At 57.1% G+C, this 14,966-nt stretch overlaps 3 protein-coding genes across 3 annotated transcripts; 1 reads left to right on the top strand and 2 right to left on the bottom strand.

Annotated features, from left to right (window-relative positions):
• Positions 1 to 3,607: 3,607 nt before the first annotated feature.
• Positions 3,608 to 4,319, bottom strand: LOC135317264 (feather keratin 1-like). Its single transcript, XM_064473208.1, has 2 exons — positions 4,247 to 4,319; positions 3,608 to 3,915 (listed from the first exon to the last, which is right to left on the bottom strand). Exon 2 carries the CDS (start codon positions 3,911 to 3,913, stop codon positions 3,608 to 3,610), a length of 306 nt encoding a protein of 101 aa, XP_064329278.1. The 5' UTR covers positions 3,914 to 3,915; positions 4,247 to 4,319.
• Positions 4,320 to 7,638: 3,319 nt separating this feature from the next.
• LOC135317254 (feather keratin 1-like) lies at positions 7,639 to 7,944 on the top strand. Its single transcript, XM_064473195.1, has one exon. The coding sequence runs from the start codon at positions 7,639 to 7,641 to the stop codon at positions 7,942 to 7,944; it is 306 nt and encodes a 101-aa protein (XP_064329265.1).
• Positions 7,945 to 12,208: 4,264 nt separating this feature from the next.
• Positions 12,209 to 12,514, bottom strand: LOC135317384 (feather keratin 1-like). Its single transcript, XM_064473680.1, has one exon. The coding sequence runs from the start codon at positions 12,512 to 12,514 to the stop codon at positions 12,209 to 12,211; it is 306 nt and encodes a 101-aa protein (XP_064329750.1).
• Between the last annotated feature and the right edge of the window lie 2,452 nt (positions 12,515 to 14,966).

A 14,966-nucleotide genomic window follows, 5' to 3' on the forward strand; every position in this document is an offset into this window, starting at 1 on the left:
TGGGGATGGTAATGCAGTGATTGCTAACACAGGCTTGCTTTGAGTATTGTTTGGCACACGTAGGGTGACCCTCTGCTTTCTAAACTTCTCCGCCTATCTGGGGCGGGAAGAGTTACCTGACACACTTTAATGACCGTAGCTGCTTCAGAGACGATCTTAGGTCTCTCACCAAAGCATTCTCTTCTCCACGCTCAGCAAACCCCACACCCTCTGCCTCTCATCCCCAAGCAAGGGCTCCAACCCTCTCACTCTCCTGCCCACCCTCCGCTGAACCCATTCCGTTTGGTCACGTCCTTCTTATCTTGCAGCCCAAAACTTGAACTAATGTTCTAGATACTGTCGGGCTGGTGCTGAGCCGAGTGGGGTCATCACTCCTAACGATCTCCTGGCTACACGCCTACTCACGCAGTCCAGGATGTTGATGTCAGCCGCCCTTCATGTCTGGGAACAGTCCTGAGAGTTGAGTTTCACCTGTTTTAATGGGGTTACCAAAAAAGCACCTCTTCCTGGCCCTGCTCTTGGGCTGTTGCTTGTCAGAGGGCGAAGGAGATGTGAGGTGACATGGCTGGTTACTACCAAGAGAGATGCTGATCGCGGCTCTACCCACAGTGCTATTGTTGGCCATGATGTCATACAGCATGCCACAGCTCTTTTGTCAATTCTGGTCAGCCGTTTGGGGGTCATTTCCTGCTTGAGCCTCCTCCCCCAGCACAGCAGCAGCCAGGGCACGAGCGATTGCTACCCCTTCCCACCTGACTCCTCCCCTCCCCACCTGGCCACTTCCCAGCAGCTTGTGGGGCTGCTGCCCTCCCAGGGCTTCCCGCAGCCCAGGCTCCTCAAGCGACATCAGCAGTGGCCACGCGTCCCTTCCTCAGCAAGTGCACTGAGGCCCAGAAGGCACGGCTGCGCAGAGGTCCAGCAAAGCAGGGCCTGATGGCCAGGGGCTCTGGAGGACTCATGGATGACTTCCTCTCCATGACAGTGACGGTGGCCCGAAGGGGCCCGCTGCCCTGGGTCCCACCCTCCCCGCCTTTTGCAAAGAGCAAAGGCTCCCCATCTGCCCTACGCACCTCCAGCGCAACGCTCTCCTCACCCTTGGTGCTGCGGTGTCCGTAGACGGGAGGACCACGCTGCGGCAGTTAGCAATCGTTCTTGTGGCGGGTTGACCTTGTCTGGCTGCCAGGTGACGGGGATACAGGTGTTACCTCATTAATCACATCCATAAAGATGTGATGACAGCCACCCTGCCATCGTACTCCCAACAAACACCTCTCCTGGGCAGGTCCGTTGCCCTTGCTTCGTTTCATGGCCAATCCACCTCTAAGAAGAATCAGCATTATTCTTTTGCCCTTCCCTAACCCTTCTTCTGCTTTCTTGCCCCCAGATAATGGGGTAACTGAGCTGCAGCTCAACTGACAGCCTTCTTGCACGGCCCCTTATTAGCAGCGGCCTTCCCCGCTGTGTGCGCACGCAGGTTTCCGGCTCAAAGGTGGGCTCAGCATCCCACTTCCCCTGGTCATGCAGGAAGATCCAGAGAGGGCCACGTGACCCGGTGCGGGGTCTTCCTTTCCCCCCTGACCACAGCAGGAGCAGACTGGCTCTGTGGGGCACCCCTCACAGCTGAGGTGCCGGCCTGTGGGGACAAGGAGGGAGAGAGATTTTCTTCAACATTTCAGAGGCAGCAAGCTGCTCTCTCCACAGTTGGTGTATCCAAACCGGGGCAGTGCAGTGTTGCCAAGCTGTTAGAATATGCCACTGGTGCATTGCGGACCACCTTTTTCACATGGCCTGTATACACGGGGCATTCTCCAGACCTTTGGAGACCTCCTTGTCATCCAGGTCACCGTAGACGATGACCAGCACCGCCTCTTTTCCAATTCCGCTGTCAACCCCCCACTCCCTAGCGAGGCGCTCAGCCTGTTGGGCTTCCTTACCTTCCAGTTCCTGACTGTTGGCCCTGCTCTTCCAGCATCGGAGTTGCCAGGCAGTGATCCGCTTTCCTGGCTGCTGCCTGTAATCTTTCCACATCTCCCAAAGTTCCCTTGAGGTCAGGGACCGGGTACTTCCCGTCTCTTGAGTGATTTCTCTCACTTCTCCCTCCCACTTCTTTGCTGAAGGACCAGCTTACCCATCAGACTCTTTGTCCCCCTCACTCCCTTACTAATGGACGATATGGTCCGGTTCACCTCCCTGCCCACTATTTCTTTTCCACTACTGGAGCAATTACTCGAGGTGGTGTTTGGGTCCCGATCTCAACCATGGATGTCTCAGATGTGCTTTGGGTCTCTGCCTCAACTACCGCGTTCTTAGATGTAGTTTGGATGCCCGGCTGAACCGTGACATTCTCAGAGAGGTTTGGGTCCCTCTCTTAAACCCTGTCCTCTGATAGTACTGAATCGTGGCTCGATAGGCACAGGTCAAGCTCCAACACAGTGCTAAAAGCAGCTGGTTTTCAGGCAGCTGCCGCCCACGGACCGGCCACCTCAGGGCATCTTTCACTGTCACCGCACCCAGAAATTGTCTCCTCGTACGCCAGCATGACACCACATTCCACAAACCCCACGTTAAGGCAACAGTGTTAGTTAGTAGTTTTAAACACCTCGCGTCAAGGAGAGGGAGGACCTCGGGAGCCTGTGTAACCAAACAACCCACATCAGTCCCGCATGGGAAGAGGGAGGTGTGTTCCCGCACCCTCTCCACAAGGCAGCTCTGCCCAGCACAGGAAGGGCATCCATGCCAGGGCAAAGCACATAGCCTTTGGTTCTAGGAACATGTGCCCAAGCTCAGGCAAGGAAAGAGATAAGCGGTGCACCAAGCGAACACCCTCCCTCCCCTGCGCAAACGCCTGCTAATTAGGAACTACTACAGCTAGAGCATGCTCAGATCAAAACTGCCAATGTCTTGAGACCCGTGTTGAACGCCAGAAAGGCTGCGGGGAGTTGGCCTCGTCTGGCCGCCAGCTGCCCACCAAGACACTCTATCCTTCCGTGTCCTCAGCGAGACACGGGGCAGAAAATAAGGAGAAAACTTTGTGGCTTGGCATAAAGGCAGTGTAATGAATAAAGGCAAGTCCCACGTGCATAAGCAAAGAAAAGCACTGCTCAGCAGAAGGCAAAACATTTCTGTGTTCCCAGGACCCTTCTAGCTACACCTACAAAGCACAGCACTATGAAGGCTCTTATGGGGACAGTTAATTCCATCCCCGTCAGACGCAACACAATTGTGATAACAACCGTTGCACAAGCATCCCAAAGACCACCCTGCGAGAATGAGCAGGGAGCGACATCTCTCTCCCTGGGCATCATGGGAGAGATTCTACAGAGGAAAGGATGACACAGAGGCATGGACTGGGATGCAGCAGAACTTTAATGAGGCAGAAGAGGGAACTGAGGTCGTTCTGAGTGCTGGTCCCAGCGCAGGGAGCACCAGGCTCAGATCGGAGTCTTCGCCCCACGGCTGTGGCCGAGACCCTGCCAGGTGTCCATCTGCCTGACGGGCTGCCGGTGTGGCTCAGCCCTTCTGAAAGCAACCAGCCGACCCTCCATCCGCACTCCAGTGCCATCTTGTGGGTCCCTGGGGGCCTTCCCCAGGGCCATCGCCAGCAGCTTTAGCAGGGGAGGCACGTTCTCCCACAGTAGCGGCTGCCAAAGCCGGAGAGGCCAAAGCCCCCGGAGGAGATGGGCACTCCCTGAGAGCTGAGGATGCTGCCAACGGCAGCGGAGGTGGAGGATCCCACGGCGGTGCTCTGTGGGAAGGAGCTGAGGATGGGGCCGGGCAGGGTCACCACCACGGGGGAGGGCTGGATGACGACGGTGGAGTCCTGGCACTGCCTGACACAGGGCTCATTGCAGCTGTTGGCCAGCGGGGTCGGGCCGCAGGGCGAGCAGGGCAGGCACGGGTTGTAGCAGGACATGTCTCGGGGCGGGAGGTGCACCTGTGAGAGTGGGCAGGGGGAAGCAGAGCATGAGGGGTGGGTGGGTGGGTGAGGAAACAGCCTGTCGCCCCAGGACGATGAGGAATACCATTTCCCTCAGCCCAAAAGAGCTCCAAGAAGAACGACTAAACCCACATAGCACCAGCCCAGCAGACACCTCAGCCCAGCCTCTCTCGAAGCCACACCATCCCTCTACGGTGGCATGGGGACTGAAGACACAGCAGGGGAAAAAGAGACAAGTGTGGGCTGAGAAATCCCACAGTAGGAAAAGGAGGAGGCAGCTGAGAAAGACAGGAAAGGGCTTCAGCTCACCTTGTTCCCAAGGAAATCGAGGCGAGAGGAGTGGGTGAGAGAGCGACGGGAAGGGCCTGCTTTTATACTGCTCCTGCACTGCCCCGGGCCCTCAGTCACTGCACGCGGGCAGTAATTTTCCAACAGACTCACCTCCAGAGAAAAATATCCTACCTGATGGCACAGGCTGTGTTTTGGTTTACGTCAAGCCTGCCATTTTATTTCCTCATTTCTGACATGACCATTAGGCCACGGAGGCTCTTTTGAAGGAAGGGGATGAGAGGCCCAAGGATTTCTTGCACAGAATCATGTCAACACAGGCAAAAGGTGTGTCCCCAAGAGCTGGAGAGGTCTGTGGAGAGGGAGGACATGGGTCTGGGGAAATCTGGTGAGATGTTTTCCACAGCCTGTGCAGGAAGATGGGCATATCTTCCCACCAATGCTGTCTTCTCCCTGGTGCCCGAAGGCTTCTGAGAATGGGGACACGCCGCCTCCTTCCTCCTCCTTGACTGCCCCCATGCTCGCTCCCGCAATCACTGACCATTGCCTCTGTGGGCAGGTGGGCTGTGCTGTGGTTACAAATGTCTTCTCCCAAGGAAAGCTTCCCATTCCTGCAAACTTTGGCCAGGGTCTATGGTAAAGTCATCCCCTCTTGTGGCAGTCTCTGGGGGTCTCCTAACAATGACATCTGCAGGCTTGTGGAATGAGAACGTTGCCCTCCCAAAGCCCCAAAATAAGTTGGGCCCCTCCCTCCTCCCTACAAGGCGGGGGTGTTGTGGCTCTGGACAGAACCTTGTTCCTCCCACTCTCCTCACACCACCATGCAGTTTGGCTGCATGCTTAGGACCCTGACCAGCGGGACACACAATGGCCTGCCCTGGAGCTGTGTACTCGGGTGCAGCCAGTGCTCAAAGACGATTTTCCTGGGGCAGGGATGGAGCGGCCCTGTCCTCAGGGGAATTCAGCCCTGCGTGGGACACAAGCCTGCAGACAGCACGCACTCCTGGCTTGGCCTCACACATAAGGGCTGGCACACGGCCAATCCAACGTTAGAGTGTGACTCACCATGGGTAGGGAGAGTCTATCCCGGGAAGCTTGGCTTCTGAAGGCATTCCCTTGCCCTCCTGAGACACATCCCAGCTGCCTCCATGCCGGCAGGGCAGGGAAGTGCATCACCTCCTCAGTGCAGTCTCAGAGCTGCTTCTGTACCCAGGGCCCTGCTGAGCACGTCCCCTCGTCCCCTCAGCATCCCCAGGCACGTGGCACTGCAGGGTCCTGACAGACACCGCTCGCTGGGGAGGTGGGGGAAGTTTCCTTGCTTCCCCAACAGCGCTGGGTTATACTCCAAACTGAGGAGGCCTTTGGGGCATGGGAAAGGAGGCATGGTGAGGCACTACTGCCAGGAAAAGATGTAACGCTTGAGACCCAAGCAAGAGTCCCAACCTGTGGGGAGATATTTTCTGTGACCTTTTCTTTTCCTCCACGGAGCATTCAGGAGTGCCCCCTTCCACAGCCGGGTGTCTTGGGCCAGGAAGACGAGGCCTGTATGTCCATTGCCTTCCACCCTTCAAGCGCCTCTCCAAGGGTGACCCTGCCCCACGGCTCACGTCTACCCCGAGGAGGTTTCAGGTCTCTAAGAGCGTAGCCTGGTCCATTCCCCAGGCCATACTGATGTAAGAGGTTCTTCCTTTCCAGATGCAGCACTTGCCACGTGTCCTTCTTAACACCGTGAGGTTCCTTTGGCCCAGCGCTCCCGCTGGTCTAGGTCTTCCTTTACAGCAGCCCTGCCCTGTAGCACATCAGCTGGCTTGTACAGCTCAACTTTACTCAGGCTGGGAGGGATACCCCTCCTTCCTTCAACTCTTTCAAAGGGCAGAGCAGCCTGGGAGAACTTACAGGTGACCGCTGGGAGAGAGAAGGCCCTGACTCCCCACAGGCAGCCTGCTCTCTGTCCACTGTCAGGAAACGAGGCGCCCCAGTCAGCAGAGGGCCCACATTTTTCTCCCATCACTCTTTGGCTACCCCTGTAGGGGTTGGATGTTGCTCTTGATGCTTGTTGCCTGTTGCTCTTGAGGCCCCTTGCAAGACTCAAGGCAGGCTGAGCTTTGGCTTTCCTAACAGCATCCCAACGTGCCCAGGGATTATTCCCACATTCCTTCTCTGCAGCTCATTCCTCCTTCCAACTCCAGGATGCTGCCTTTTGACGTTGGTGCTCCGCCGTGGCTACGCCGCTCAGCCAAAGCCAGGCTGCTGAGATTTCTGATTGTTTTCCTCAGTATTGGCTGGACCCTTCTTGCTCTTGGACCATGAGGTGCCTACCCGCTGCCTGACTAGGCCAGAGTTGGCCTGCCTGAAGTCCAGGGGCTGTACCCTGCTACTCACTTCCCTCCCTGACAACAGCTCTTCAAACCTAGTGTTCCTGTGCTGTGGTGGCCAAGGCTGCCCTTGATTCCAATGTTCCCAACCACTTCTTCCTTCTTCGCAGCAGCCGTGCGTCACCTGCCTTTTGCCCATGACAGAATCGCAGGAGCCTTGAGGTTGGAAAGGTCTTTGTGGTGCTCACAGCCCAGGGGAGTGCAGGAGAACAAGGACCCAGGAGGGAAAGGAGGTGTGGAAAGGAGGGGAAGGAGGTGTGGCAAGCCCACACCAGGTGGGCTTCAGCTTTCCTAACCCAAGCGCTGGGTATCTGGAGGTATCTGCTGCCTGTGCAGACATGACCTTATTCGGGATATCCTTGGGCCTTTCATCCCAGCACATGAAAGGAGACTGCATGGCAAATCAAGCATGATGGAAACGAGGAAATGAAGCGGCAGCGTTGAGGGAAACCAAAACACAACCTGTGCCAGTAGGGAGGATAGTTTGCTCTGGAGGTGAGTCTGTTGGAAAATTACTGCCCGCGTGCAGTGACTGAGGGCCTGGGGCAGTGCAGGAGCACTATAAAAGCGGGCCCTTCTCCTCACTCTCTCAACCACTCCTCTCGCCTCTGTCTCCTTGAGAACAAGGTAACTCTGAAGCCCTTTCTCTTCTGCCTGCTCGTCCTCCTTTGCCTCATCCTCCTCTAGGATTTCTCAGCACAAAATTGTCTTTTTCTGCTTTTGTTGGGTCTTGGAACTGCTTGTCATGGGAGATGGAGGGGACGGAAGGTGTGTCGTGGGCAGAAGCTGGGCTTGGCTGAGGTGTCTGCTGAGCTATGGGCCAGGAAGGGACCTCCCTGGGTCTGGGTGCTCTTTTCAGGGCTCTTTTGGGCAGAGGGGAAGGAGAACCACTAGGTCTGCCTACAGTGCCTCCACCTCTTGGCTCCAGCTTGTGGCTCTTTCCCTCGTGCTGGGGTGACAGGCTGCACCTCACCCACCCACCCCTCATGCTCTGCTTCCCCCTGCCCACTCTCACAGGTGCACCTCCCGCCCCAAGACATGTCCTGCTACAACCCGTGCCTGCCCTGCTCGCCCTGCGGCCCGACCCCGCTGGCCAACAGCTGCAATGAGCCCTGTGTCAGGCAGTGCCAGGACTCCACCGTCGTCATCCAGCCCTCCCCCGTGGTGGTGACCCTGCCCGGCCCCATCCTCAGCTCCTTCCCACAGAGCACCGCCGTGGGATCCTCCACCTCCGCTGCCGTTGGCAGCATCCTCAGCTCTCAGGGAGTGCCCATCTCCTCCGGGGGCTTTGGCCTCTCCGGCTTTGGCAGCCGCTACTGTGGGAGAACGTGCCTCCCCTGCTAAAGCTGCTGGCAATGGCCCTGGGGAAGGCCCCCAGGGACCCACAAGATGGGACCGGACTGGCGACGGAGCACCCGCTTCTTGCTTTCAGAGGGGCTGAGCCATGCCAACACCCCTTGCAGAAGTACAGGGTCAGCATGGGCTCTCGGAAAGCATAGTGCATGCCTGCCTTTCCCCTCTTCCACTCTCTCCTTTCCCTCCCGGGTCCTTGATCTCCCGTGCTCCCCGTGGCTCTGAGCCCCACAAAGCCAGCCTAGGGAATTCCTGCTGGCTCTGCTCCCTCCGTGGGGCAGGCAGATGGACACCTGGCAGGATCTCTGCTGCAGCTGTGGGGCGCAGGCTGCCATCTGCCCCTGGTGCTCCCTGCACCAGGACCAGCACTCAGAACGACCTCAATTCCCTCTCCTGCCTCATTAAAGTTCTGCTGCATCCCCGCCTTTGTCTCTGTGTCATTCTTCCCCCTGCAGATGCTCTCCAAGATGCCCAAGGGCAGATATGTTGCTCGGGGCTGGTTCTGGGAGGGGGTTGTTGGGGATGGTAATGCAGTGATTGTTAACACAGGCTTGCTTTGAGTATTGTTTGGCACACGTAGGGTGACCCTCTGCTTTCTGAACTTCTCCGCCTATCTGGGGCGGGAAGAGTTACCTGACACACTTTAATGACCGTAGCTGCTTCAGAGACGATCTTAGGTCTCTCACCAAAGCATTCTCTTCTCCACGCTCAGCAAACCCCACACCCTCTGCCTCTCATCCCCAAGCAAGGGCTCCAACCCTCTCACTCTCCTGCCCACCCTCCGCTGAACCCATTCCGTTTGGTCACGTCCTTCTTATCTTGCAGCCCAAAACTTGAACTAATGTTCTAGATACTGTCGGGCTGGTGCTGAGCCGAGTGGGGTCATCACTCCTAACGATCTCCTGGCTACACGCCTACTCACGCAGTCCAGGATGTTGATGTCAGCCGCCCTTCATGTCTGGGAACAGTCCTGAGAGTTGAGTTTCACCTGTTTTAATGGGGTTACCAAAAAAGCACCTCTTCCTGGCCCTGCTCTTGGGCTGTTGCTTGTCAGAGGGCGAAGGAGATGTGAGGTGACATGGCTGGTTACTACCAAGACAGATGCTGATCATGGCTCTACCCACAGTGCTATTGTTGGCCATGATGTCATACAGCATGCCACAGCTCTTTTGTCAATTCTGGTCAGCCGTTTGGGGGTCATTTCCTGCTTGAGCCTCCTCCCCCAGCACAGCAGCAGCCAGGGCACGAGCGATTGCTACCCCTTCCCACCTGACTCCTCCCCTCCCCACCTGGCCACTTCCCAGCAGCTTGTGGGGTGCTGCCCTCCCAGGGCTTCCCGCAGCCCAGGCTCCTCAAGCGACATCAGCAGTGGCCACGCGTCCCTTCCTCAGCAAGTGCACTGAGGCCCAGAAGGCACGGCTGCGCAGAGGTCCAGCAAAGCAGGGCCTGATGGCCAGGGGCTCTGGAGGACTCATGGATGACTTCCTCTCCATGACAGTGACGGTGGCCCGAAGGGGCCCGCTGCCCTGGGTCCCACCCTCCCCGCCTTTTGCAAAGAGCAAAGGCTCCCCATCTGCCCTACGCACCTCCAGCGCAACGCTCTCCTCACCCTTGGTGCTGCGGTGTCCGTAGACGGGAGGACCACGCTGCGGCAGTTAGCAATCGTTCTTGTGGCGGGTTGACCTTGTCTGGCTGCCAGGTGACGGGGATACAGGTGTTACCTCATTAATCACATCCATAAAGATGTGATGACAGCCACCCTGCCATCGTACTCCCAACAAACACCTCTCCTGGGCAGGTCCGTTGCCCTTGCTTCGTTTCATGGCCAATCCACCTCTAAGAAGAATCAGCATTATTCTTTTGCCCTTCCCTAACCCTTCTTCTGCTTTCTTGCCCCCAGATAATGGGGTAACTGAGCTGCAGCTCAACTGACAGCCTTCTTGCACGGCCCCTTATTAGCAGCGGCCTTCCCCGCTGTGTGCGCACGCAGGTTTCCGGCTCAAAGGTGGGCTCAGCATCCCACTTCCCCTGGTCATGCAGGAAGATCCAGAGAGGGCCACGTGACCCGGCGCGGGGTCTTCCTTTCCCCCCTGACCACAGCAGGAGCAGACTGGCTCTGTGGGGCACCCCTCACAGCTGAGGTGCCGGCCTGTGGGGACAAGGAGGGAGAGAGATTTTCTTCAACATTTCAGAGGCAGCAAGCTGCTCTCTCCACAGTTGGTGTATCCAAACCGGGGCAGTGCAGTGTTGCCAAGCTGTTAGAATATGCCACTGGTGCATTGCGGACCACCTTCTTCACATGGCCCGTATACACGGGGCATTCTCCAGACCTTTGGAGACCTCCTTGTCATCCAGGTCACCGTAGACGATGACCAGCACCGCTAATTCTCTCGGGTATTGGATGCCATCCAAAGTGGTAGTCCACCTTCCTGGCCAAAGCACAAGATCTTCCCTCAGCGGAAATCCTGTCCTCGTACTTGACAGGAGACGCCCCCGGGCACTGCAATTCACCGCCTCTTTTCCAATTCTGCTGTCAACCCCCCACTCCCTAGCGAGGCGCTCAGCCTGTTGGGCTTCCTTACCTTCCAGTTCCTGACTGTTGGCCCTGCTCTTCCAGCATCAGAGTTGCCAGGCAGTGATCCGCTTTCCTGGCTGCTGCCTGTAATCTTTCCACATCTCCCAAAGTTCCCTTGAGGTCAGGGACCGGGTACTTCCCGTCTCTTGAGTGATTTCTCTCACTTCTCCCTCCCACTTCTTTGCTGAAGGACCAGCTTACCCATCAGACTCTTTGTCCCCCTCACTCCCTTCCTAATGGACGATATGGTCCGGTTCACCTCCCTGCCCACTATTTCTTTTCCACTACTGGAGCAATTACTCGAGGTGGTGTTTGGGTCCCGATCTCAACCATGGATGTCTCAGATGTGCTTTGGGTCTCTGCCTCAACTACCGCGTTCTTAGATGTAGTTTGGATGCCCGGCTGAACCGTGACATTCTCAGAGAGGTTTGGGTCCCTCTCTTAAACCCTGTCCTCTGATAGTACTGAATCGTGGCTCGATAGGCACAGGTCAAGCTCCAACACAGTGCTAAAAGCAGCTGGTTTTCAGGCAGCTGCCGCCCACGGACCGGCCACCTCAGGGCATCTTTCACTGTCACCGCACCCAGAAATTGTCTCCTCGTACGCCAGCATGACACCACATTCCACAAACCCCACGTTAAGGCAACAGTGTTAGTTAGTAGTTTTAAACACCTCGCGTCAAGGAGAGGGAGGACCTCGGGAGCCTGTGTAATCAAACAACCCACATCAGTCCCGCATGGGAAGAGGGAGGTGTGTTCCCGCACCCTCTCCACAAGGCAGCTCTGCCCAGCACAGGAAGGGCATCCATGCCAGGGCAAAGCACATAGCCTTTGGTTCTAGGAACATGTGCCCAAGCTCAGGCAAGGAAAGAGATAAGCGGTGCACCAAGCGAACACCCTCCCTCCCCTGCGCAAACGCCTGCTAATTAGGAACTACTACAGCTAGAGCATGCTCAGATCAAAACTGCCAATGTCTTGAGACCCGTGTTGAACGCCAGAAAGGCTGCGGGGAGTTGGCCTCGTCTGGCCGCCAGCTGCCCACCAAGACACTCTATCCTTCCGTGTCCTCAGCGAGACACGGGGCAGAAAATAAGGAGAAAACTTTGTGGCTTGGCATAAAGGCAGTGTAATGAATAAAGGCAAGTCCCACGTGCATAAGCAAAGAAAAGCACTGCTCAGCAGAAGGCAAAACATTTCTGTGTTCCCAGGACCCTTCTAGCTACACCTACAAAGCACAGCGCTATGAAGGCTCTTATGGGGACAGTTAATTCCATCCCCGTCAGACGCAACACAATTGTGATAACAACCGTTGCACAAGCATCCCAAAGACCACCCTGCGAGAATGAGCAGGGAGCAACATCTCTCTCCCTGGGCATCATGGGAGAGATTCTACAGAGGAAAGGATGACACAGAGGCATGGACTGGGATGCAGCAGAACTTTAATGAGGCAGAAGAGGGAACTGAGGTCGTTCTGAGTGCTGGTCCCAGCGCAGGGAGCACCAGGCTCAGATCGGAGTCTTCGCCCCACGGCTGTGGCCGAGACCCTGCCAGGTGTCCATCTGCCTGACGGGCTGCCGGTGTGGCTCAGCCCTTCTGAAAGCAACCAGCCGACCCTCCATCCGCACTCCAGTGCCATCTTGTGGGTCCCTGGGGGCCTTCCCCAGGGCCATCGCCAGCAGCTTTAGCAGGGGAGGCAGCTCCTGCCGCAGTAGCCGCTGCCCAAGCCGGAGAGGCCAAAGCCCCCGGAGGAGATGGGCACTCCCTGAGAGCTGAGGATGCTGCCAACGGCAGCGGAGGTGGAGGATCCCACGGCGGTGCTCTGTGGGAAGGAGCTGAGGATGGGGCCGGGCAGGGTCACCACCACGGGGGAGGGCTGGATGACGACGGTGGAGTCCTGGCACTGCCTGACACAGGGCTCATTGCAGCTGTTGGCCAGCGGGGTCGGGCCGCAGGGCGAGCAGGGCAGGCACGGGTTGTAGCAGGACATGTCTCGGGGCGGGAGGTGCACCTGTGAGAGTGGGCAGGGGGAAGCAGAGCATGAGGGGTGGGTGGGTGGGTGAGGAAACAGCCTGTCGCCCCAGGACGATGAGGAATACCATTTCCCTCAGCCCAAAAGAGCTCCAAGAAGAACGACTAAACCCACATAGCACCAGCCCAGCAGACACCTCAGCCCAGCCTCTCTCGAAGCCACACCATCCCTCTACGGTGGCATGGGGACTGAAGACACAGCAGGGGAAAAAGAGACAAGTGTGGGCTGAGAAATCCCACAGTAGGAAAAGGAGGAGGCAGCTGAGAAAGACAGGAAAGGGCTTCAGCTCACCTTGTTCCCAAGGAAATCGAGGCGAGAGGAGTGGGTGAGAGAGCGACGGGAAGGGCCTGCTTTTATACTGCTCCTGCACTGCCCCGGGCCCTCAGTCACTGCACGCGGGCAGTAATTTTCCAACAGACTCACCTCCAGAGAAAAATATCCTACCTGATGGCACAGGCTGTGTTTTGGTTTACGTCAAGCCTGCCATTTTATTTCCTCATTTCTGACATGACCATTAGGCCACGGAGGCTCTTTTGAAGGAAGGGGATGAGAGGCCCAAGGATTTCTTGCACAGAATCATGTCAACACAGGCAAAAGGTGTGTCCCCAAGAGCTGGAGAGGTCTGTGGAGAGGGAGGACATGGGTCTGGGGAAATCTGGTGAGATGTTTTCCACAGCCTGTGCAGGAAGATGGGCATATCTTCCCACCAATGCTGTCTTCTCCCTGGTGCCCGAAGGCTTCTGAGAATGGGGACACGCCGCCTCCTTCCTCCTCCTTGACTGCCCCCATGCTCGCTCCCGCAATCACTGACCGTTTCCTCTGTGGGCAGGTGGGCTGTGCTGTGGTTACAAATGTCTTCTCCCAAGGAAAGCTTCCCATTCCTGCAAACTTTGGCCAGGGTCTATGGTAAAGTCATCCCCTCTTGTGGCAGTCTCTGGGGGTCTCCTAACAATGACATCTGCAGGCTTGTGGAATGAGAACGTTGCCCTCCCAAAGCCCCAAAATAAGTTGGGCCCCTCCCTCCTCCCTACAAGGCGGGGGTGTTGTGGCTCTGGACAGAACCTTGTTCCTCCCACTCTCCTCACACCACCATGCAGTTTGGCTGCATGCTTAGGACCCTGACCAGCGGGACACACAATGGCCTGCCCTGGAGCTGTGTACTCGGGTGCAGCCAGTGCTCAAAGACGATTTTCCTGGGGCGGGGATGGAGCGGCCCTGTCCTCAGGGGAATTCAGCCCTGCGTGGGATACAAGCCTGCAGACAGCACGCACTCCTGGCTTGGCCTCACACATAAGGGCTGGCACACGGCCAATCCAACGTTAGAGTGTGACTCACCATGGGTAGGGAGAGTCTATCCCGGGAAGCTTGGCTTCTGAAGGCATTCCCTTGCCCTCCTGAGACACATCCCAGCTGCCTCCATGCCGGCAGGGCAGGGAAGTGCATCACCTCCTCAGTGCAGCCTCAGAGCTGCTTCTGTACCCAGGGCCCTGCTGAGCACGTCCCCTCGTCCCCTCAGCATCCCCAGGCACGTGGCACTGCAGGGTCCTGACAGACACCGCTCGCTGGGGAGGTGGGGGAAGTTTCCTTGCTTCCCCAACAGCGCTGGGTTATACTCCAAACTGAGGAGGCCTTTGGGGCATGGGAAAGGAGGCATGGTGAGGCACTACTGCCAGGAAAAGATGTAACGCTTGAGACCCAAGCAAGAGTCCCAACCTGTGGGGAGATATTTTCTGTGACCTTTTCTTTTCCTCCACGGAGCATTCAGGAGTGCCCCCTCCCACAGCCGGGTGTCTTGGGCCAGGAAGACGAGGCCTGTATGTCCATTGCCTTCCACCCTTCAAGCGCCTCTCCAAGGGTGACCCTGCCCCACGGCTCACGTCTACCCAGAGGAGGTTTCAGGTCTCTAAGAGCGTAGCCTGGTCCATTCCCCAGGCCATACTGATGTATGAGGTTCTTCCTTTCCAGATGCAGCACTTGCCACGTGTCCTTCTTAACACCGTGAGGTTCCTTTGGCCCAGCGCTCCCGCTGGTCTAGGTCTTCCTTTACAGCAGCCCTGCCCTGTAGCACATCAGCTGGCTTGTACAGCTCAACTTTACTCAGGCTGGGAGGGATACCCCTCCTTCCTTCAACTCTTTCAAAGGGCAGAGCAGCCTGGGAGAACTTACAGGTGACCGCTGGGAGAGAGAAGGCCCTGACTCCCCACAGGCAGCCTGCTCTCTGTCCACTGTCAGGAAACGAGGCGCCCCAGTCAGCAGAGGGCCCACATTTTTCTCCCATCACTCTTTGGCTACCCCTGTAGGGGTTGGATGTTGCTCTTGATGCTTGTTGCCTGTTGCTCTTGAGGCCCCTTGCAAGACTCAAGGCAGGCTGAGCTTTGGCTTTCCTAACAGCATCCCAACGTGCCCAGGG

The sequence above is a fragment of the Phalacrocorax carbo genome, chromosome 25 (assembly GCF_963921805.1).
Source record: "Phalacrocorax carbo chromosome 25, bPhaCar2.1, whole genome shotgun sequence".
NCBI classification, from domain to species: domain Eukaryota; kingdom Metazoa; phylum Chordata; class Aves; order Suliformes; family Phalacrocoracidae; genus Phalacrocorax; species Phalacrocorax carbo.